The sequence below is a fragment of the Leptosomus discolor genome, chromosome Z, assembly GCF_034619465.1.
Source record: "Leptosomus discolor isolate bLepDis1 chromosome Z, bLepDis1.hap2, whole genome shotgun sequence".
In the NCBI taxonomy this organism is placed as follows: Eukaryota; Metazoa; Chordata; class Aves; order Leptosomiformes; family Leptosomidae; genus Leptosomus; species Leptosomus discolor.
The window spans coordinates 47,264,863-47,289,596 of record NC_141419.1 but is presented as its reverse complement, the minus strand read 5'-3'; the positions used below and the strand labels follow the sequence as shown (position 1 = coordinate 47,289,596).

The window sequence follows — 24,734 nt, the reverse complement described above, 5'->3', positions numbered from 1 at the left end:
CTATAGTGTTAAAATTTATGTGAAAATGAGGATATAAGGTCAAATGTTCACTGAAAGGGAAATATAGCTGCTTAAGTCATTACAAATTACCTATTACCAACATTCATTCTGGCATTTGTGGATTAATGGCACATTGGATTACAAGTGTTTTAGTATGCAAATTAAAACAATTTACTTGAAAACAAAGATAGACCTAGTCAAAGCGTTAGGATAATCTCAACTTTTTTTCTTGTTACAGTAACTTTTGTATGAGCAAAATGTTTATTCTATTTGGGACTTGTACAACTGGCAGAGGAGGGGTTATTTTTTGCAAACTGTGTTGGGAATTCAACTTTAAAGAGTGGTAGCAATGCAGAATAACATGTGAGGCTGTCTGTTAACAGGATAAAGCAAAAGCATTTAAACCCTTCCCCTGATTAATTAATTTGTTTTCATAAGAAATATAGGTTAGTTAGTAAAAGCACTGCGACGTTTTTTGCAAGTCATGAGCTCACATTGTACCTTCTAATAGTGTTGTTTAGCATCATTAAGAATTGATAAGGAGTATTCATGCATATATATAAAATCTCATTTATATATTTGCATTAAAAAATAGACAACACCACCCCCTGAGTCCTGCAAAATATCTTTATATTGCTTATATTCCTCTGACTGCATTTCTCCATGGGAAGCTGTTGCCTGGGACCTGTAGCAATCATAGAATCATGAATCATTAAGTTGGTGGACCTCAAAGGTCATCAAGTCCAACTCTCAACCTAATACCACCATGCCCACTAAACCATGTCTAGAAGTGCTACATCAACATGTTTTTTGAACACCTCTAGGGATGGTGACTCCACCACTTCCCTGGGCAGCCTGTTCCAGTGTTTGACAACCCTTTTGGTAAAGAAATTTTTCCTAATGTCCAATCAAAACCTCTCCTGGCGCAAAAGTAAGGAAGGCAGTTTATGGAGATACCCAGGTCAAGGTAGTGGCCAGGTGTTAGGGGGCAGCCTTTCCGAAGCAGACCCTGGGTGTCACCCCCTCTTGCTGGCCCTGATCCTGGGTGCTCAGGCATCCTTAGGGAGGCCATGTGGTGAAGTCAGTGTGTAATTTTGGGAAGAGCTTTTTACGAAAGATGCTGCTTGAGATGGGGCAGCATCTGTGGTTTTTAAGAGGTCAGCATAGGCTGCAGGGATTGGGGGAGCTGCTGGCAACGAATGGAGTAGCACAAACTCCTCCTGTAAGTAAGCGACGTGCAGGATTTCTGACGATGTGTTGTTAGCCGAACCTTTCTACTCTTGCGGTCTTGAGCAAATGCCAGCCTTCATTTTAAATTGCAGCTCTGTCATTTGGTGTGGACAAATCATCACTAAACAGAGTGAGCTTGCCTGCCTGCAATTTGATGGGACAGTAGGACCTCTAAAATATAGTTTGTTCGCCGGCTGACTGTCCTGCCACTCATGTGAAACTACTCCATTTGGATTCTTCTTCCAAAATGGCCATGGTTTTGCTGCTGCTAGGCAAGTAGTGTGTGTTTCTTGAAGTACCTGTTGCTTTATATCAATTATATATATTGATTATATATGGGTCAATAGTTTTAGCTCCTTTATCTTTTATATAATATTATTAATATACTATAAATATTTTGTCTTACAGCCGCCTTTTTGCAAACATGGTTCTTCATTTGAACTCCTTTTTTGGCTTCTGTGTTGGCTTCCTCTACCATTGGATGGGGACAACTTTATCTTTGAATCTGGAAGATCCCAATGTGTGTAGCCACTGGGAAAGGTAATATTTTCTTCTGGAAAATACGTGACACAAATTCTGGTTGTAATAATTTTCTTTCATTTTACTTGACACATTTAAAATGATTTAAAGCTTTAAGTTGAGTAATGAATTGGGGAAAAAAGTTTCTCATTACTACAGGGCAAGGTAAGTTCATGGATAAGTAAAATACTATATCACACTGGGCTGAAATGCAGCTGTCTTTGCAGTAAGCGTTAGGATGCAAAAAAACACTACAGTGGCACCAGCAATGTCACAACCATCTGGGTACAAGAAGTGAATAAAAATAGCTTTTTTCAGTTTGAGTGAAAAGAAGCTTTTACATATGCAAAATATGATTAACCATATTGGAGTTTGGCCAAATTTGATTATGCTGATTCTTTCGTATTCAACATTCACAGAATCTGAATTAAGATTTGTTGTTTAATGTCTTTTGATGAGGTTCAGAAATTCGTAACATACAGAAAGAAATTAGTCAATTTAGTTGTTCCATTTGTTCACCCAGATTCAAGTTAATTGCAAGGAGAACACCACAATGGGTAAGAGAGGTTGAGCCACAAGCATTTGCTGTACTTCTTTTCTTGTGTAAAGGTTATAGTAGTGAAACCAAGCCTTATGTTCTTGTTGTTATGCCTGTGATTGATCAGCTAGTCCCCGAGATAGTCTAACTGTTCATTTAAGGAGATCAGTAGTTACTGCATTTAAGGTAAACTGTGTTTTATGTTTAATCACTGGGAGTGGTGCTAAACCACTGTACATTTATTTGCGATTGTTATGGCTGAATCTTTACAAAGAAAATTGAAACTTGTATTTACTTTGTTATAAAGTCTCTCTCTAAAAAAAAAAAAAAACCCCAAAAAAACCACTTCAGAACTTTCCCTAGGAATTTATCTGAGCTTCATGTGAAGCATTTGGAGTCACTGCCCCTACTGTTGTGTACAATGGCTTATACAACAGTGTGTATATGAAGTAGTTACCATGCAAAATACCTGTTTACAGTGTTCAGGCACACGTCTATGATGTTACTGGACACTGCTCTATATTGAGTATGCTTTGTTTACTGTTTTTATAGATAAAAGTAGCTAAAAGAGAGCTACAATGTAGCGAAAGCAAAATGGGAAAAAACCACAAATATAACTATTTACATTGCATAATATGTTTTAAAAAAAACTAATCAAGGTCTGCAGAGAGAAAAAAATATCTAGCAAGCATGCCCATTTTGTTACATGAGCTTTTTTCCTCCTTCTGCTGAGTATCAGAAACGGGGAGGGACTCCAATTAAACTTTCCAAAACATTCATGCTGTTGCTCAGAGCAGGTGACAAAAGTATGAAAGAGTAAAACCCCAGGTACAAGCTCTTTACGGCTGCTGTCACTGACAGTGCTATATGCTTTAAATAAATCTACCCCAGCCAGTAATAAAACATCTTTACAAATGAACTGCGATCACAGCAAGAAGGGGTAGAGTGTGCCCTGCCTCGAACAAAGAGTGCAGAGCCTCAGGGGAGCGTTGGCACCCCACCAACGTTTTGTCGGACTAAGTTGGACAGCTGGATGGATTAGGGTTGCTTGCCTTTGTATGGACATAGGAAAAATAGGGAGTACTTCTGGGCAGTTAGAGCAAGTGGGTCTGGATGTTTTCCGTTAGTATAGGTGATGACAGCAGGAAGAGAAGATTGTGGCTATTACCCTGCAATAGGTGCTAAGAGGTCAAAGAAAGTGAGAATGAAAGTGAGTGAAAGCTGGACAGGCTACATGTTTAGTAAGTGTTTTGGCTGGTCCTGGGAATCGGACCTACTGCAGGAATTTGCCATGCATTCCTGTATTTTCTAACCCACTTGTGCAATCACAGACTGACTGACTGCCAGCACAAACAGCCTGCTGAAGAGTTTTCTGGGATGATTCAATATTTTTCACTTTTGCCACAGAGCTCTGTTCATCTTGTCCCACTGACAGCTCTGGAGGCTCTGGTCTTCAGAGCATAGATTTATGTCTAGGACACTGTGCTTGCAATTTGGCAGAAAATAATGATAGCACTTCAGTATAGTATTTCTGGAAAAAAAAAAGAAAGGTTCTTTGTTAAAAGTTAGCTCGTAATCAAAATAAGGTATAGACTTTAATATTTTATGATTTCTGATTGCTGAGTAAATTGATGGCATAATTATATCATTGTTCAGTAATTATTACTTAGGTGTATTTCTGTGGTGACACCCATTCAGTGTCTAAATACACCAGCAGATCTTTTAACTACCAAAGAGGATGTTTTGCTATGGATACAGCTATGGTTTTTCAAAAAAATTTCAGAGAAAATCCAGTGAGATTTTTGTATTTTGTACGGTAACAGAAGAAGACTCATTTTCTGGCTCTCAACTAGTTTTGCAGCTATCCAGTGGTGTTAGTAAGAGTTTATTCCCACATGAGAACACATACTACACACCACTTCAATTTGCTGCTCATTTGAGACACAACTGTTTTGTGTTTTTTGTTTGTTTGTTTGTTTGTTTTAAATTTAGGCTTACCTTATGTCTAGTAGTACTATTTCATCAATTGTATTACACAGTAGAGACATGATGGCTCTCCTCATATATGTTTTTCTTTGCTTGGTCGAAGAAAAAACTTTCAATTGATATATTCTGTTTTATAAAGTTAACTGGTTCATGTTTTACTTAAACTTGAACTTTCTGCGAGTTTTTATTGCATGTGAGTACTGTTATATTTATTCCTTTCTATACCAGGACTTTGTAAAAGATTTACTTAAATCAGAGTGTACTATAAAGGACTTGCTCAATAATCTGTCTACTTTCTCTCTCTCTTCTCCCAGTTACTCAGTTACAGTGCAAGAGTCATATCCACATCCTTTTGATCAAATCTACTACACGAGTTGTACTGACATCCTAAACTGGTTTAAGTGCACACGACACAGGTGATGTATAGTTATTAATATTATCAAACTGCTGATATTGTAGATGTTTGTAAAGATTTTGTGTCTGCCAAAATCAAGCATGATATATAGGATATTTTAGCTATAGTGACTAGTCTGTTCAATGGCTGTGACCTGTGTCAACTGGGAAATGCTTGTCCAAGCAATGTCATGTATGTTTTACTAGCATGTCAGGGATATAATTCCATGGAGTGCTCACAGAAAACCTGTTAGGTTGGGAAAAAGTGTGCAGCGCACAAAATTGAATTGCCCACACCCCGTGAGGTGTATTTGTTGAGAAATGTCATGAGAAACCCCTTGCTGCTTTCTGGGGAAAGTGTATGCTAATTGAAAGGAAAATAAAAGGATTTGTTAAAGGAAACTCCCTGCGCTTGCAGAAAGTAAGCAAAGGGTGAATGATTAAAAACTGGTGACAGCTGTAAAAAGCATTTTCCTTGGAGGAATATGCCCTTAAGTGTGAAGCATCAGCAATGGGAAAGGCTCCCTGGGGCACAGCAGCTGGAGGAGGCAGATCAGTACGGAGAGTAGGTAAAAAGCAGATACTGGCTTCAAAGAGAGATTACACTTTTTGTTTACCTAAGACACCATTTATATATGAGCTGTTCTTTGCTGGGAGTTCACACTGTCTCAGGTGGTGTGGGGCTGTGTTTACTGCTTGGTGGAGTATGAGTTGAGCAGCCAGGAGAGCTGGAAGTGGGGAGATTTACAGACATGGTGAGGAACAGAGGGGAGAGAGCAGTGGGAGCACCCACTTCTGTTAAGTACTACTTGCTTGTGTCAGAAGGAAGCTGTATTTTCTGCAATTCTTGATGGGTTTACGTGATGATTTCTCTGTGCGCTACTCGCTGCTGCCCTTCTGGGCTGCATTTGGCAAAACTCAGCCAACCTGCTAGTGAGAGGCATGCCGGCTGCCCAGGGGGTCCGAGTTCTCCCTTGAGCTCTCCATTCTCTTGCCTTAACCAGAACTTCTCTTCTCACAACATTTTTGCCCCCAGAAAACTGACTCATCCTTGGGAGGATGATCCCCAGAAGGCTTTCCCTTGGAAGCTGATAATGATCCAGCAAATTGGTTTGTATTGCCAGCCAGCCTTTAGCCTCCATAGGGGATGCTAATAGCAAAGGCAGTGATGCTCTGGTTTGCATATTAGTTAAGCAGCCTAAATCCTTAACTTCTTTTCCTGCTGTCCAGCCACCCATGGACATAAGACTTATTGGGGAACCACTAGGAGTCTTGAACTCAGCAACAGATAAATCAAGGTCTCTTTGAGCTTTTTTTCTGTCCTCTTGGTGATACCTGAATGTTTTTTAAAATGTGTAAGAATATATATTGTTTTTTTCTGGACCATGAATTCTATGTAACAACCATTCTGCAACAAACATTCATTCTTTTCTTTAGGATCAGTTACCGTACTGCCTACAGACATGGTGAAAAAACAATGTACAGGCGTAAATCCCAGTGCTGCCCTGGATTTTATGAAAGCAGGGAAATGTGTGTCCGTAAGTTTACCTTCTTTTGGCTTGAAATTCAATAAATTTATCACAATCCTGGTTTGACTCGCCGTTGGTGGGCGCCCTGTGGAAGCTGAGTTACGGGGGCTCAGTTATTCATCAGTGGTGTTCGTGCAGCTCTCATAGAAGTCAGTTGGTGTTGTGCATATGCAAATGACAGGATAATTTGATCTCAGATGTCTAAGTAACCAGCCTTGATGTGATTCTAACTAATGATCATATGGAAAATACACAGCACAAGTGTCAGTGTATTTTCCAACACAGTAAATAAATACAAGACTCAAAACCAGAAGGGAAACAAGGTTTTTCTCCTTAGTGTGCACCCCAGTTGATCCCCATGCTTAGCCTCTCTTGCAGATACAGAGATCTGGAACAACTGTTCGAAAGCAGCAGCACCGCCTTTTCATGTGGCACGTGTCCCTGACTCCACATCTTCCTAAGTCTAAAGAGGGAAGGGCTATGTCCAGAGCCTGGCAGTGGCCTTGGCTCAGCTCTCTTTGTCACTCTTGTATGGCCTTGTGCAGACCTGGGAAGGTCTGATTCTTAAAACGGTGTTCATTCAAGAACATAGTAGAAAGGCAGAATGAAAATAGAGGAGGTGTTAATCCAGAGACCTGGAAGTGTGTGGTTAGAAGTTTCACATAGGGCTGTTCAAAGTCATACAGCAGGTTGGGTAGCTAGATGCTAGATGTTGGTAGGACTGACAGCAGGGAACTTGGAATAGGTAAGTGATTATGAAGGATAGCATCTCCTTGGAGATGGGCAAATGTGTAGGGCTAAAAATTAAATTAGTTCAGTAGCATTTCAAATTACTTCTCCCTATGAATGCACATGCACAGCATGGCCTGCAACAGTAAGCTTTCCTGAAGTCAGGGAACCAAATCTCTTCATCTCTTTGAAAAACTGGGTGTATCAGGGGCTGTCTTTTTTCTGTAACGTCATTTATAATGTTGACTTGTGCATAAACTTTTATTAATTTTAGGAGACAGAAAGTGTGTGCATTATAGTGGAAAACAGCTATAGCCATATCTTAGTTTTGCTTTCACTCTTCTAATAATAAGATTTGAAAAAACCTTCATAACCTTGACAATGTCAGCAGGACCGAGGTGCTATAGTTGAATTTTTTCTGGAAATGGGGGTCCCTGACGAGCAGACTGGTGGGGAGCTGGAGCCTCTGGACTGCAGGGGCTGCCCTTGGGCTTGCTGCCTGGTTTCTGAACAGGCAGCTGATTGGCAAGCCTTGCCAGGAGAAAAAGGTGAAAAGCCCAGCCTGTTGGGAAGGCCACAACGTGTGAGCTGTTTTGGCGGCTGCTTTGGCTTCTCTCCTGTGAGGCTCTGCTTGATGTACCTGAGTCAAACCCGGACTTGGCTGGTCTGTGTGGGGAGCCCACCAGCACACTTCCTCTGTCCCAGAGCTGGACCTGGACTGAGGCATATGTGAAAGGCTGGCTCTGTAACAGCATGTTTTCTGCCTGAGTCTCTGAGGCACACTGCTTTACCCGGTGGTTTATTCTCAGCTGAGAATGAGAAAAATGGAGATACTTTCATTGCTTTATTGTCTGGCTTTTGGCTATAATGACAGTGGTGAAGCATAGCACTCAAGGCTTGGAGAAGCTTGTCCAGGAAAACATTCTGTGAAGTAGCAGGTAATGAGATTTTCGTTGCCACTGGAGTTTGCAACCCAGTTTTGGAGACATCAGTGTGTTGCATGTCTTTGGTCTTTACTGATAAACGAGAGTCTGAAAATCAGTATCCCTATGTACTTTAAATTTATTTATTCAACACAAATGTAACACAGTTTCGTAATTTGTGCCTTTCTGCTTGTTGTGAGGTGCATACTGGAAGTGACCGACAAGATTTATTTGTATCCCTGGACAATTATACCCTGTGAATGTCATAACACATCCCACTATCCTTAGTTACATTTTTGTTTTACAGTACTTCCTAGAATTTGAAAATTCAGCCGTAAGATCTTTGATTTAAAGTGTTTTCTGCACATGAAAATGCAAGGTTAAAATGATACTTTTAAAAACCAACTTTTTTAAAAAATGGATCTATCTAAGATCAGATTGGCAATTTTTATAACCTTTATGTTTTTAACATGTGTGTGTATTAGACCTATAAGGACCAATTTTTAACTACATTTGGTTATTACACAGCATATACAAATGATCATAATTGATTTTTTGATTAAGGAGTATACTTTTTGAAGTATAGAACAGTTTGACTGATCACGTGAGAAGTGTGATGGTGAGTCTTTTGTGTGACTACAGCTTTTACATAGCTATAGTAGACGTAGTAAATTCATTCTATATTAACATAGTAATACCCAGAACGTAGTAAATTCAGATTACATTGGTTGTACTAAATTTTTACTTTTACTACATGAAAAGATGCCATATGCTGGTATTCAGGACGTACCTGCTCTGACTTCTGAAGTGATTTTGGAATACCTGAGACTTCAAATGATGTAAAAATAAACATCCTTCAGTGGACCTAACTTTGAATTTATTTGGTTCTGTAATGGTTGACCCTGGAAGGTATTGAGAGACATTCAGTCCTCATGATCTTCAACTGCAGCTGAGAATTCAGGGCAAAGGAGGAGCTCAGAAGTTAATAGGCGGCAAATATTTCATGCTTTCTGTTGTTTCTGCCAGCTTTCTTCATAGTGAGCTGTACATACTGGACCAGATGATGCCTGTATACACTGTGATAGTACTAGTTGTCTGGTTTAACTTGGAAAGCAAGTGTGGTGCTGTCAGCTAAGATCAAACGGTAAAAGATAGTATATGGTGAGAAATATTTTCCTGTGTCATTGTAGCAGAATTATCTCCGGCACAAAGCCAGCGCAAAGTCTTTTTCTGTAAGAAAGTGGCCATCACATTAAAAAACACACATGCACCTCCTGCCTTTTTTATATGCAAAGATAGAAGAGAATCAAAGCCATTTGAAGTATTGAGGTTATCTTTCATGCCGTTGCTGCTTCACAATGCACACAGCATTTTCATTACAGTAGTTTTATTTTCCATGCAGCGTGTATTTTTTTTTACTTAGTGGAGGATGTAGGATGCTTCTGAAAGGCTAATGGATTTGTGGGGCCACTGATGTTTTGTTGTTTGTTTGTTACTTTATTTGAATTCTCAATTTAGAAAGCCCAATTAGAAAATTCTATGGGTAGATGATTTTGGTATGACGCAACACTTCAGTGCATACAGTGATGAACTGAAATCTTCTGACTTCGTTTTTAAGATAATAGGAATCTACAACATGAATACTCACCAGTTAAGTTCCCCTAGAGGTAGTACTTGCTAGTGGTAGTGCCACGTCATTGCCTATAGTGGAAAGAGAACTATTTGTCACTGCATAAAGAGTTGCAAGAGTTGCCAGACTCTTGTTGCTGAAGTCTGTAAGTGTATTCACAAAGGAGAAGAATGACCAACAGCCAGAGAAAAGCATTGGCTAAAATCTAAGTGCGTTATTTTTGAGCCTTTTGGAGTCCAGTCTGAACAGATGAATTTGAATTCATCTTAGGATACAAGATTTCTGCGGGATTGTGACTAACTTCTGTACTTGTTCCTGGAAATTTTCAATTGGTGAAACTTATGTTAGGTTTTCACTTTTTGATTAAAATGCCTTTTGTGGTTTGTCTTTGGATTCAGTATATATATATTTATGGAATGTATATGAAAAATATACAAACAGGGCTTTTTTATCAGTCATATGGAAATTTTTGTTTTGTTTGTTCTTCTCTGAATTGAAAATAACTGTTGTACTGTAAACTGTTCAAACTCTGACACAGAATTTTAGCGTCCTCTTCTTTTGACTAAAGCCATTGATAAGAAGACAACAGTCACACTAGAAATAGATACCTGTTCAGAGTCTTATGGAAAAGACCACCCCACTACAGCCATCATAAGTTTTAAAAACGTCTGTTAAGCAACTCAGATACCTGTCTTTCCAATGTTCCTGAGTTTGTTGAAATGATGCTGCATTTGCTATTAATAAGCAGCAAAGTGGTGTCAGAAGTCAGCCTTCAGCTCCATCTGCAGCCCTTGGAAGCTTTTCAGGGAACCTCTTGGGGAAGTTTTAAATGACGTTAATAAATATTATAATAGACACATTTTTTTGGTGTAACTTTTGGCCAGTATAGATATATTCTCTTGCAGATTGAGTTTATTATGACAAGCAGTGTTCGGTCATGCTGAATAGAAAAACTACCCTGTGTTTAATTAGTTGTGGCATTTGGGTTTGTCTTCAGGTGGGTAAAAAAATTATATTTTAATTTTAATTCCCACATTATATGGGGTTAGTAGTTGGACTGTTTAATAAGCATGAAGATACCTGTTAGTACTTCCAGTATTACCCTGGTTTGTGCTCTCTTCATATAACTCCTGTTTATAAAGGATGTGAATAATGTGGAAATTTCTGACTTCCGTGTTCACTGTTACCAGCATCTCTGCAGAAGTGTAGGCTAACTGGAGCTCAGATGATTATTTATTTTTGCTCTAAAAAATTACAGCGCATATAATTAATGTTTAGATCTGATGGACTTTCTGAGGTGATCTGAATGCAGTTTATTTGCAGATACAAAGATAGAGTCATTCTGTTAAGTTCTAGAAAGGAACTTACTCCTGGCCTTAGAAAGTCCACACCAGGTTGAGTGATTGACTTACTTAGTTTCTTATTTATTCCAAATAATTTACTGTTACTTACCCTAATATCAGTGACAAGCCCTAGGAGATTTGGCATATGGATGCTAGGCTGAGCCACAGACTGAGAAGTTTTTACAAAAAGCGCGATCTTCTATTTTTTTTTTTTTTTCACGTTTACGAAGTCCATTCAATTTTTAGCATATTTCTGAAATAAAAGAATTCAAAACTTTAAGATGTCGTCTGGTGACTTTCTTGTAGATTGACACATGTGTGGATGGTAGATTGATCCCAGTAGCATTTTGGTATCTTGAACATTAACTTCCTGTTCAGGTTTTGACAGTGTAGCACATTTCCAAGAACATTAAAGGAGAATTATACCTGTTGAATTTTCTGTAGGCCTGGAATAGAAAATAAACCATCTATGTTAATGCATAACTGGATATCACTCACTTTAACAGCAGCTAGTCAGCTAGTCATCAAGCATAGGAAAAAAGGATTAACCGAGGGATATGTTCTAAGTTCTAGTGTACAGTATGGAACTGAAGAATTTACTTAAAAAAAACCCCACATTTATAATGTAGTTTAGAAGATATTTGGATTTGTTTTGCACAGTAAGTGCTGAGGTACCTCATTTTAGTTAATTTTGAGGAAATTGAAGTTAAACCTTGTGGAATATGTAGAAGAGTTTTTTTTTCTGTTTCAAGTCTAAAATGTTTTATGTATTCAGATTTAATTCACAAAATGTTGAGAACTTTAACAGCTGAAGAAGCTTTTTTTTTGTTTGTTTGTTTGTTTGTTTTGTGAAAAAAAGAAGGATGTATTTCTTTAATTTTCTCTTTTCAAAGACTAGGTATCCAAATCACAATAGAGTTGTATTCGCTGAAATTCTTAACATGAAGTACAGTCCGGGATGTAGTATGACTTCTTGTGTTGGAAGTCATTTACCTGAAAGAAATAATATGGAGATCTACTTACAAGTCAAAAACAGGCCCAGTTCAGCCATTACTCCGGTCTTCCTAATACGAATTCTCTGTAGAGTTGATAGGAATTTTACTTAACAGATTTCAGGTATGAAGGGTCATGAAATCAGATATGAATTCAGGTATCTGCTCATTTGATGATGTAATTAATTTGTTTAAAATGTGGAAGTTTAATTGTGGAATGTAGTTGATTCTCTTGGTTATTTACTTCTGTGCATAATTACAAGCAAAATATTTCAAGCTTTTTTTATGTTAATTGATTTATGTCTGGCTTTTCGAAATGAAAAATCAACAGATCCTAAACTTTCATTAAAGATAAAAATATCTTTTTTTTTCAAATTTTATAAGGCTAAATTCTTCTATATCTTGTTTTAACATCAGATAATGCAACACACAACTGTCTAAATGTTGTCTATGGTGACTTACAATGAAATAACTTTGTGTCACTTTCTTAATCTCAGAGAGTGGATTCATAAAATGCCATTCAGAAATTTCAAGTCTTACAATGTTCCACTCCTCTCATGTGCTCTATTTCAAAAGTGGAAGTGGACGTTGTATAAGGCAAAGAAGTTACTCCACTCAGCTGTAATACTTTAAGTAGCTATAGCAATGGAGAAGCAATCTGTGTTTGCACTGCAGAAGGTGTGTTGGAGCCCATCAGCATATAAGTAGGCATTTGAATTGCAACCTTCTCTTGAGCTGGAGCACCATATTCCTTTCTTCATTGATATCATATGAGACAATGTGATCAGTGTTTGAAAGTGGCAACTTGACCTAAAAATGTGTGGTACATTCTATGCCTCTAGCATGACTGGCTTAATTTCCCTGGTATGAGCTCCCCTCCCAAGGCTGTGGTGCTAAGGCCAAGCCCTTGCCTTACATCGCTTTCAGCTTGCTGTAATAATGGTGTCGATGGCCTGGGTGGGTTACATATGTCTTTTCACATTGATTCACTTTGCTGAACTGCCTCAGCAGGGCGTGTTCATTCAGCTGGTTACAGAAGTACCAGTGCCTACAACTGAGGTGGGAACAGAACTCAAGTGGCCTGGTGGACTTGTGTCCAGGGGACAGGGCAGCTCCTCCCGTGGTGCAGAAAGGGCTGCTACAGGGAATTACACACATAGCAGCAGATATTTTATAGATGCTTCAAGCTGGCTGATACTCTATAATCAGAAAGAGCAAATCTACCTTTTATTTTTTAAGAAAATGAAAGGATATAATCATATAATCCACTGAAATAGATCTGTAAGTTGGATGAGGGAAGATTTTAGAGAAGACTTTGAAGAAAGCAATAAGACTCAGAAGAAAAGGGGAAATAAGATGTAAAAGGAAATAACGCAAGAGTAGGTTCAGATTGCTTTTCATATGGTAATTATTTTTTCCCTTACAAAAGAAAAGATATGACTTATGCAATTTACTGCTGTCAGTGAATTTTTGGTGCTTCTTTACACTACTCAGTATCAAAAAGAATTCATGTTAAGTTTTTGACCTGCTCTTGCACATAAGTATTTTCATATATCATGTCCAACAATTCCATAGAAAACCAAGAGAAAATAGTTTCTGTCCCTGATGTCATTCATGTCTTTTCAGCTTGTTCTAGTGCTTTTCATGGTGTCTTCACCTTACACTTTTTTTGTAGGTCATGTAGTAAATTTTCATTCTCTTATCCCCATGTTCAGTGCAATAATTTTTTTTACAGATGCTGCCCCTTAGGGATGTTAACTAGGATTCACTTGCCAAGTATCAGTTAGCCCATAAGGTGCCTAGAGAATAATTTATTATTAATTTAGTTACAAAATAGGTTTTGATGTATATCCAGAATGTAGAAAGAAATCATTCTTTGATCATATATGTTTTGGGGCAGTAAGAAACTTTTTTTTTTTTTAAAAAAAAGGAAATACTGGATATCTTTTAATTCTTTTGTGTATCTTGAACAGTTTTTGAAACATTCTTGGCTTTAGTTTAGCTTCTTTAAAGTAAAGAATTTTATGTACCCCTTGTTTAAGAAAGAAATTTGTGTATTTGCCATATATGTATATAAACACACACACATAATTTTAATTGATCTCCATTCAATTTATTTGGAAGCAGCAATATTTATATTATACAACTTCCTTGCAGTGGTCCTTATCCCGTATTTCCTCATCATTAGAGTCAGCAGAGTTTTGGCTGTCAAAACCACCGACATTGTTACTTATAGACAACTTCTACAGAGACTTAGTAGTTACCCTGATTTGGAGAGTTGTATTTGATTTACATTCTATTACTGGAAAACTGGAACACCACTTCAGTGGCTGAAGAGAAGCTACTGTTGATTTATGCTGTTGTGGCTGAGAAGGGAATACAGCTCTAATTTGTGAGATGCCTCTGCATTATAAACACTCTGACCCAAAGTTTCATCTATTGTATGTTCTAAGACAACTCTGGTTTTTTTATTGGAAGTAATTGATGATTATTTGCACAGCACCATACCATGTGCTGTTACATAGGGATTGTAGGAAGGACCTATGTGCTCAGCATGGTGTGAGGGGCAGCACAAGGAGATGCTCAAAGAGCTTCTTCTGTACCTCTCGCTGGGGCCATGTTCTTACAACATTTTGATTTTTGTATTTTTTTCCATCTGTCTCTTAGAGTATATGATGGAATGTCAGTTTATTGTATTTAGACTTAGAGCTCAGGAGTTTGGGCTGAGTATGTTGGTATTCACTAAGTTATTCGTGCATGTGATCATGCAGAGACATGTATTTTTACAGCTACCGTCTATTGTCTTACGGTTTGCTGGTAAGATTTTTCACACATTTGGTTTAGGGAGAGCTTTAGTGCCCAAGGCAGTACTTATTAGGCTAGAATCTTCAAAGATACAAGTAATTAATTTAAAGTTATAAGACTGATGGAAAACTCTGATGTATAAATTAAAGTAATTCTTTTCGTACTAAATAAATAGAGAACATTGAAATAGCTTTGTATTAGTATCTCGTATCAGCTAACATTTAAAAATCCATATTCTCCCAGTTGATTTCTCCCAGTTGGTTTCCAATGAAGATAATTTTAATGCATATCTGAAAAGTAGCTTATTAGAAGTAAAAGTTGAGAATGAAAATTAAAGGCTGTAACAATATGCCACTAATGGCTAGGATCCCAGGAAACCAAAGATTTTAATAATATATATGATTGATCTCTGTGTGGCTTTCCTTTTTCTTGGCCACACAAAATATAAAGATAACCAACATGCTTCATCACATTTAATTAGGAAAAAAAAAGGACATTTTGCACGTATTTTTCCTAATTACTGTAGAGCATTTTCAGTCCATTCAGAACCAAAATGATTCATGTGTAGTCCCACCAACTTTGTCTTTTTCCCACAGCTCACCTTGTATTCATTGGTATACCAATCAGATTCCTGTTGTAGTTTCTTTGGAAATGTTGGTACGAAGAAAATTCTCATCCTGCGCACAGTTTTTAAGTTTTATTGTTGCTCAAACTAGAAGAAAAGTATTACAGTGTATATATTTTGGAAAGTTAAGGGTATTTTGTGGTGAGTATGGTGCCAACAAACTGTAGCTGGTTGCAGATTCTTCTTCTTCAGTGTATTGTATTCTGAGTCAGTTACATTGTTGTGATGGGTATTGCAACCATTTCAAATTTTTCTTAAAAGTTTCAAATAAAAGCTGTATTTCAAAATAAGCCTTAACTGTGAAACACATACTCACCAATCATTAAAAAAAAAGATAAAGAAAAATTTCAAGCAGCTCTGCATAGCACTTAGAATAAAGGTTGCAATGAATCACAGAGTTTATATTTCATGCCTTACCTTAATCATTATCATTGTTTTGTTGTGCTTCGTTTGAATTGTGCAACCATTCAGAAAAATCAGTATTAGAATACCGATGTGTTGCAAATTGTATTTTATCCATGTTCTTGCAAGAGAACCCCTCTTTTCATGTGTGCAGAAGTTCCCCTCTTGGCGTAAGAGTTTGCTCCAGATAACCACAGGATGGTTGAGGTCGAAAGGGACCTATGGAAGTCATCTTGTCCAACTTCCCTGCTCAGGCAGGGTCACTTAGAGCATCTTGCCCAGGACCATATTCAGATGGATTTCCAATCTATGTCATACTGTGATTCTTTTTTCATTAGATGTGGTCAATTTTCTCTTTGTTAAATGCAAATGTATTTGAGTAGTGCCAACATGGTTTTACTTGGGGCCTTCAGACTTAGGAGAAATAGAAGAGAGTGAAATAAGAAAATTTATTTGGAAGAGTTGCCATCAAGCATTAATACACTAATGGGTTTTTTTTTGCTTTTAAAAGTTATTTGAGGCATGAAAGGTATGGATTAGGAATAAGTTTAGGGTACTTTTCCTTGAGTTAGGAGTTCTTCTTTAATACTTTTTTTTTTTAATTTCCTTTTCTGACAGCTCATTGTGCTGATAAATGTGTCCACGGTCGTTGTATTGCTCCAAACACCTGTCAGTGTGAGCCTGGCTGGGGAGGACCCAACTGTTCCAGTGGTGAGTTTTCACCTGCTTCTGCCTGTGTCATGCTCTTCCCACAGTGTGGTCCTCTCTTTGAGGTAGATTATTATCAATCCTGTGCTTGGGCTGTTGCTTTCCCATCAGGGGGTTGTTCTGCGTTATCAGGTTACTCTGTGTGACCTGATTTTTCTTCATTTACTTGCAAACAATGTTGCCCTGTAGCAGCACTAAATGTCATGAGCTATTCTGTGCTCAGAAACAGGCAGATAATACGGAGCTTAGTATCTGGAGTGAAGCAGATAAAACTATTTTAACTGTAAGAAAATCTCCAAATTTTTGTTTTCCTAACACATAAAGAATGATGGTGCCAGGTCATGCTCATGTGAGCAAAGCCTATCCTCCTTTTTCACTCTGCGACTAACTTGTCCTTTTTTCCCCTCACTGTATTTGCCCTCTTGCATTATTAGTTGCTTGCTGTCTGCTCAGACTCTTTACTTGTTCTCACTTACTAGTCACGTGTCTTCTCCAACTTTTTTCTCCTTCCCCTTTGCCGTGAGAGTGCATGCAGAAGGTGAGGGGAGCAGGAGAGGAGTATGGAAGAAAAGTGGCAGGCAGGGGCAGGTTGGCACTTTTCCTGCTTGGCGTGTGGGTGCAGTCATATGCAACCCAGCGAGCAGGTGGCCACACTTAAAGAAACTGCAAAGATCAAGGCCATCACACACTTGATTCAGGAACATAGGAAAATGTCAAAAACCACAAAATGAAGTAGTAAAATAACACCACTTCATGACCTTTTTAGTTACTGCTGTTTTCTGGACTCTTTGAGTGTAAAACAAGGCACTGCAGGCTGCAATAAGTCAATAAGGTGTGGGCCGAGGGCAGAAAACCCCTCAGTGCCAGGGCTGGTGTGTTTGTGCACCTTCCTTTCCTCTGTCAAAGGTAATCGTTCATGCAGACCATGAATTGTTATTTCTTCTTCCCTTTGCCTGAAATAGTTTCTCAGAGTAATTCTTGATTTTTTTTGATTTATTATAATTTGTATTTTATTCCATCCTTCTGTTCCCCTTTGTAAGGTCTTTGTGAATGTAGTGTTTAGGCTAACGTTACAACCATACACTTCGTTACAATCAAGTTCAAAGTGGTTCACTGTTAGTGACCATCTGCTTAAAAGGAACATATTTCAGTCAACAATAAAAAAAAAAGTTTAGAGTTTAAATTTGACAGACCATATAAAATTCTAATTCATAAAGCGGATCTTGATGTCTTGCAAAGGTATTATGCTGCTAGTTTACTTAGTATGGGATTCCTGTAAAAATAACAACTGTGAGAAACCTAGGTCATCAGCAGGACAAAAATAATATGGTTGTATTTTCACCCTCATGTTTTTCCACTTAACAAAAACAGGTGAATGTTTTTTTTTTGCAAACAGGTTGCTATAGTGACTCTTCATCTGGAACAAATCTGTTGTTCAGGCAGCATACTTCGTGAAATTTGAGAGAGAGAGAGAGAATAAAAATAATACTAAATTGTGTGAGGAAGAACTTAACCATTTAAAAATTATTACATTTGTTATATAGTCTTTGTATATAATTACATGTGATTCTTTTCATAAACAGCTCTAAAGAAACACTAAGTTTTGCGTAAGGCATAAAACTGAAAGAGTTAGTGGTGCAGTGTTGCTGTAATGTTGATCTTAAGCTAGTGTGCTGGATTGTCAAAAGAAATTGTCAAAAAATGTTATCTTTCTTTCTGAAAGCCTTGTGTATCAAGCTCTTCTGTAACTAATCAGATATGCAGAAGTATCACTGGACAACATAGAATGGGGAGATAGTGTTATTTATTGAGATTTCCGTGTTCAAAACTTGCTGAAAGGGCACTTTAGGTGAGACAGTAACCTCTAAATCTGTCTTTGGAAATAATCCTACCTCTCACAGGATTTTCTAGAGTCCATTTCTCTTACCTATCTGGTATAATTCATTTTGAATACATGTGCAGCTCTTTTCCTCTGCTTCTTCCTCAGTTGGTTGCCTTTGATTGCTTGTCCCAGCAGCCTCAATAGCAAAAGTACTTTCTGGTATGTGTACACAACAGGCCAAAGCTGAAAGAGCCTTTGTTCATGTACCTTTGAACAGTGTGGTCTCTGGAGAGGTTTGTGATCCTCTAAAGGCTTCTGCATGACGTTAGAGCTAACTGGAACTGTCGAAATCTGTTTTGGATAACTAGTGTACTCCTAGGAGAAGAGGGGTAGGCTGAGGAAGGGGATATTTTTGTGGATGTGCTACAGGGACATTTGTTTTGGAATTTATCCCATGCCATGTGGACAAACTTAGGAAAGATATTCTTTTCATGAGATTGTCCTTCTGAGTTTGAATGCTGCTGCTTGTTTCTAGCTGTGTGTGATATCCTTATCCATGTGTCTGAGAAGGTACAGTGCAGATCAAATGGAATTAAAGAGCAGTGAATAGTGTTGGAAAGACAGTAAATGATAGGGTTTTGGCTCTCTGGCACTGAGTTTTATTGTTGCTTGCCCTATGTAGGATATTTTCATATTTTTGCATGATCCCCAACTTGATTTCGTTTAGTAACAGAAAGGTACAAGGAGATAAAATGAAGAAATGCTTGTTTTAATAATAGTTTTGTTGATGTGAGACATTATTCATTCAAGAAAAATACATGCAAATTGACATACTGTAATAATCTCTGTCATATAAACATTTTAACTGTGTAACCATTTAACTGAAAAATGGAGAAAGAAAAATGATTACAAGGCAGGCCAGTATTTCTGTAAGGCAGACACTCAGGGATTTAACGGCTACAGATGACCAAATAAAATACTGTGACTGAAAGGGAGAGATTATTCTCAAAGCATGAGATATTAGGCAAACTACCAGATTTAATAATCTGTTCATTTTCATGGACACAAACATGATGGAAGCACCTTTTATAAAACCACAGAAGTAAACTTTTTCTTCCAAAATACTATCCTTTATTAAGGTTTGTTATTCTCCTTACAAAGGAATTTAATTTGTAAGTATCTGATAACAGAGTCGGTCCTATTGCAGCATCTGTCCATCTCCCAACCCCTCAGCTTGATTTTATCTGTTGTTTCTCAGTTGTGTTTACCCAGTGTATTTAAAATAAATTTTTAAACCATATACCAAGGCTTCTATGTGATGGTTGCTTTCTGGGCAGCGATTGCAGAGTGCTTCCTAAATGCATGGACTAAATTTGTGCATTGTGCAGTAAAAGCTGAATCAGCAAGCTTCCTCCCCTGTCTTTGCATACCACTATGGGCTATGGCCTAATAACTTTTCTAGGGACTAAACTTTTTGTGAGACTCTCATTTCATTTTGTACAACCATTTCCTCCTTTTGTGATGAGTCTTATCCAATTCCTAATAGTCTAGGTCAGCGGCTGCTTTCAGTTCAGGGGGAAGAGGGAAAAAGATTTCACTAGATTGCTGAGGCTGTCCTCTTTTGGGGCATAATTTTAGCCCAACCCATAAGTCTCCTCTCCATCACATCCTCTGCCTTTCTGAAGACCTTACATCCCTCCTGAGAGAAAAATAGGATTGGATACGTTCTTCTGTGAGTAAAACCTGACTGGTGGCTAATTGAATAATACCTCATTGGGGAACATTTCCCATGTGAGATGTAATTTTTCTTCAGGCCTTTTCTTTTTAGTTAAAGGAAATATCTGTGTTAGGCAGTGTTTGCTTGCGGGGGAGGTGAATTTCAGTGGGAGTGATGAAGGGGATGATATAGTACATATATCTGAAAAGAAATATTACTTGGATTGAGACATCACTCATTTGCAGAACACTTCCATTCTAGCAGGAGAGATAACAGTCATGCGAAACAAGTTATTCTAATACAGATTTGTTGACCAAACACAGTAGTCAGGTCAGTGACAAACAAGTGAACAGAAATCGTGTTGCAAGCGTTGGAGCAAGTGAATCAGCACAACCAGCATGCAGTCAGCACCCATCTGAAGAAGAGTTTGTGAAGTTCAGGAGTAGAAGTTGATTGGTTCTGGGCTGGGGACAAGGACAAAATTTAGAAAAATGGACACAGTGGTAAAGATTGGTATGTTTGCAGATTAAAAATGTGAACAAATAGATTTTATTGAAAAACAGATAAACCAACACAACCTTTCCCTCCCAAACTGGATTGTTTATATCAATTTTTTTTAATTTGCATGTATCAGATTGGATTGTTACATGTTATAAGAGCTTTTTTTACTACAGGTTTAGTATAAAACAGTCTTCTGCAGAAGTTGCTATATGTAGTGATAGTTGGCTGTCTGGTTGTGTAGAGATGGTCAAACCATGTTTTACATTTGTAGATTATGTCTTCTGCCAGTTTTCTGCTTGCGCTTTTGCAACAGTATTTGCTGTAATACATAACATGTGAACCTGGTTGTCAGTTTTGAATGTGTATGCAAGATGGATTCACGTGCAGCCTAGCATGGAGCCCCACTAAGCAATCAGGACATTCATTTTGTTTTTCTTCTCATGCCTAGTAGTCCACAAATAATTCTTTCAAAATCAATAGGACACTTTCTGAATAAGCTGGAGCAGAGACAAATCAATATTCCACTGACTTGTCTGCAAAGGTTATAGCTTTTGTGATCCCCCAGCTGACCTGAGTAGCAAAGCAAAAAGGGAATGACATGTTTTTGGTTTATGACAAGTATGTTACGATTGTTTGTGGAAATGTGAATAGGCATTTTCTGGTTTTATTGTATATGAGTAAACTGAGATTTGTTTGAATCACTGGATTTTACTTTTTAATTTGATTCTGTAATAGAGTTTCATTGAGACTGTAGTCTGAGGGCATGGGGGTAGAACAAGTAGCACTAAGGTGTAATTTGGCTCCAGGGTTTCATAAAGCATGAGAAGAGAACTCTCTTTTTCCTTAGTACATTAAGCTGAGTGTTTAAAGCTGGCATCTCAGAGAAACATCTTATCTTTAAATGAACTTGTTAAGGAGACTTTTAAGGTATGGTAGCTTTTCTACTGTCAGGTTTCCTTTACTGTTATGGGTGTTTGTAAAGTTTGCAAATTCCATGAAATTCTCACTGTTTTCTTTATGGAACTTGGCAGATGCAGAATACGTCAGAAACTGGATCCCTTGGCATAGCTTGTGTAAGACACTCACGTGAGTTACAAGCACTGCCAGTTTCTCAGCGGAGCTTATAATTTCCATTAACCCTGCAGAGGTGAACGTGTGACTGTTTTCCACAGACATTTGCACCCTAAGTGCAACTGTCCCCTTGGTGCAGGCACCAGGCAAGGTGCCTGGGAGCATCTTGTACACTGATGGCACAGCCTGTGAATCTCGAATTGAGCTTCTTTGACCAAGGCATTGCTTTCCTTTTTGTTTGTCAAAAGCATTTTGACTAACAGCTTGCAAGATATGTTTAGAGAGCTACCTCATCCTGAAGTTTTCCAAGTCATTCAACAGGCTGTAGACATAGGCTCTGGTTTTAACCACATGCTTGTGTCAGAAAGGCTTGATTCCCAGATCTGAGAAACTACTAAACATACAAGTGAAACTGCAGAGTATCCCAACAGAGAGCTATTTATTTTTATGGAAAATGTAAAGAAATAGCTCATTTGACTGAGGCAGAACTGCTCCCTGCCCCAGCTCCCAAATAACCACATGCACAAATGCATCCTGTTAGCAAAAGTGACAGCAGGTCATAAACAGTCTTAAATTTAACCTTCCCTTATTACATGTGTCGTCCCTGTACCCTTCACTACACTTAATTCTTCTGTAATTCCCCGAAATGACTTCTCAGTTTTACCAGCTGAACTCTTTATTGTCTCCACTAACAAGGCTGAGTATCTCTGGGTTGAGAAATTGACGCACCAGCAAGTTAGATCAGGTGCAAATAGGGAAAACAGTTATTAGTTGTCATCACCTTCATTGCTGATAGAGTCACTACAGTGTCACTATGGTAGGTGGTATCAAAATTCCCAGCGCTACATAGCAGCTGTGCTTTTCTAGAGTTCAGTACAACGATACATTTGAAATTACGTTTTTCTAATGTTTAATATAATTTCTGTCCTATAAAGCATTTTGGATTTGAAGTTCTAGAGAGATTAATAGATTTTATGGACATGCTTCAGTGCTTTGCTGAATTACAGTTCCAATCTTTAAGCAAAAGCAGAAACAAAATATATTTTCTACAAAACTGACTTAGTAAATTTACTTATGTTGAGATTTACTGAAGGAAGGCATTGTGGTAAATAGTGATAGTTTTATTGATTTGTAAACATTTCTGCCATTTCTGCTTTTCACCATTTCACAAACTCAGTATATTTGTGGTATTTACCTAAGTTGATTTCTTGAATAATATCTGTGTAAATTTTTTTTTTTTCTAGTAACAGTGCAAAAGTAGTTTTAGTATTGGTTTAATTTCAGTCTGCCTTATATATTGATGGACTTAACATATTGTCACTGGCTTGCTTAGTAGGCTTTTGAAGATGTGATGGATAGTATTTGTTGCTAATTTAAAAATTTAGATGACCTTCAAGTCATTGCAAAAAAAGGAAAAAGTCTAATTTATAGTCCTACAAGGAGATCTGTGCAAAATCAGGATCATGGAAAATAGTCCATTTTATACAGTACAAGCAGATTCTTATAGTTTTGTAACATCTCCTATGATAGTGATTGTTTTTAACAGGTTTTTGTCTCGGTAGCAAGATAAAATGAACACCAAGAGCCATCTGCACATGTTTGCCTTAGCAATTTTCCAACCTTGTGTTCTGACGTCCAAAGCACATTAAAGAGTCCTCTGAAATTTATGTCATGTGAAAGGCATATAGTTCCAGTCTTTTGTAGGATCTGAGAAACACATTTTCATTGTTCTTCCACTTCACGGATCAAAAGGCTTTTACAAAATAAAAAAAAGAAAAATCCCTAAATTAAATTAAAGCTTAGCATTTTGAATAAAAATCCTTTTTGTACACAAAACAAAAAATAAGAATGAAAAATATGCCATAGGGTAAAAAGCCTACAGCATAACAAATGAAATCAGATAGAAACAAAAGACTCAAAGAAAATCCAGATTTAATAGAAAGCACATTCCAACAAAAACCCACTACTATGTGTTTCTGTGTCTGGGATGTAGGTAAAACATGCCTTTTATTAAAAGGCATTGATACTTTATGATTATTGTGAGTGATTCTCTGAAGGAAAAAGATTTATTTTCTGATATGCATGTGCATGTATTTTCATAACATCTGAGGTTTCTAGAACAGAGTGTATAAAAATAGATGGAGAATAATCTCATGGGTTTATTAAATAAGAATTTGAAGGTTTTCCAAGGGGTGTTTTTATTCTACTTTTCTGAACAGCTGGCTTTGTTTTCTGTTTTGTTTTTTTTTTTTTCCTACTCATCTCTGAAAATTCTGTTGCCATGTTCCACATTTACTGTCTTGCAATCCAGGCTGACATACAGGTTGGTGTCACTAGCGGCTTAATGCATCATGTCAAATTTTGAACACACTTGAATATATGTAGCTTTCAGAATCAGTGGGAATTTACTTTTATTTGGTTTAAATTCCAGTTGTGAGAATTATTATGTTTCCTATCCTGCAGGAATATTGTAAGGGAAATGTACACCATCAGTTTAGATCTGCAGCTAACCAAATCATAAGATCACAGAGTAGTTTCGAGAATAGGCTCTAAACTTTCCACTAACCAAGATGTAGATTTAGATTAGTGACAACATTCGTATTTTTGTCGTAGTTTTTGCTTAGTGAATCAATGAATGTTGTTCTGAATCCAAACTCACTCAGAAATGAAGATCTTGAAGAGGAGCATTTACATGGCTATGACTTTTCATGTCCTTACCAGCTAAGAATAGTTTAGGATCCATAAAGTATTATCCAAGTTTAGTTTTCACAGACCAAATGTATGTGATGCCTTAATGTAATATGTGACCTATTTGTCTGTTGTAATGGTATGTGAAGTACCTTCTTTCCTGTCAAGGACATCAATCCAGTTTTCTGACAAAATTTTAATCTGGAGTGTGTTGTATGCCCTGTCTTTGCAAGCCTTCACACTGTAATTATGGCACTCTCTTTCGGCAAAATAGTAAACACATTTGCAGATATGCAAAAATACAAGACTATATAACACATTAATTAGAAATAAATTTCCCTTCTGTTGACACTTCAAAGTTAGATGGGCATCCATTATTATTGGAGGGGAGGGAGGACTTGTGCTGGATGCGTGTCCTTAGTGATGCCATCAGAAAAAGAGTTGAGGTGAGTGGCTTCTCTCACCTATGCATTTAAATGCTGCCTTCATAAAGGTTACTCTGTTTTCTTGTGAAATTATTTTATGAAATTTGCAGACAACACCAAGTTGGGTGGGAGTGTTGATCTGCTTGAGGGTAGGGAGG

General features: G+C 37.6%; 1 protein-coding gene across 1 annotated transcript in view; it reads left to right on the top strand.

Moving 5' to 3' along the window:
- Positions 1-1,100: 1,100 nt before the first annotated feature.
- MEGF10 (multiple EGF like domains 10) overlaps positions 1,101-24,734 on the top strand; it is an 81,478-nt gene continuing 57,844 nt past the window's right edge. Inside the window, exons 1-5 of the mRNA XM_086478927.1 lie at positions 1,101-1,127; positions 1,637-1,770; positions 4,588-4,689; positions 6,104-6,204; positions 16,263-16,355. Of these exons, the coding sequence (XP_086335053.1) occupies positions 1,655-1,770; positions 4,588-4,689; positions 6,104-6,204; positions 16,263-16,355 (412 nt within the window). The 5' untranslated portion in view covers positions 1,101-1,127; positions 1,637-1,654. The remainder of the gene's footprint in view (positions 1,128-1,636; positions 1,771-4,587; positions 4,690-6,103; positions 6,205-16,262; positions 16,356-24,734) is intronic.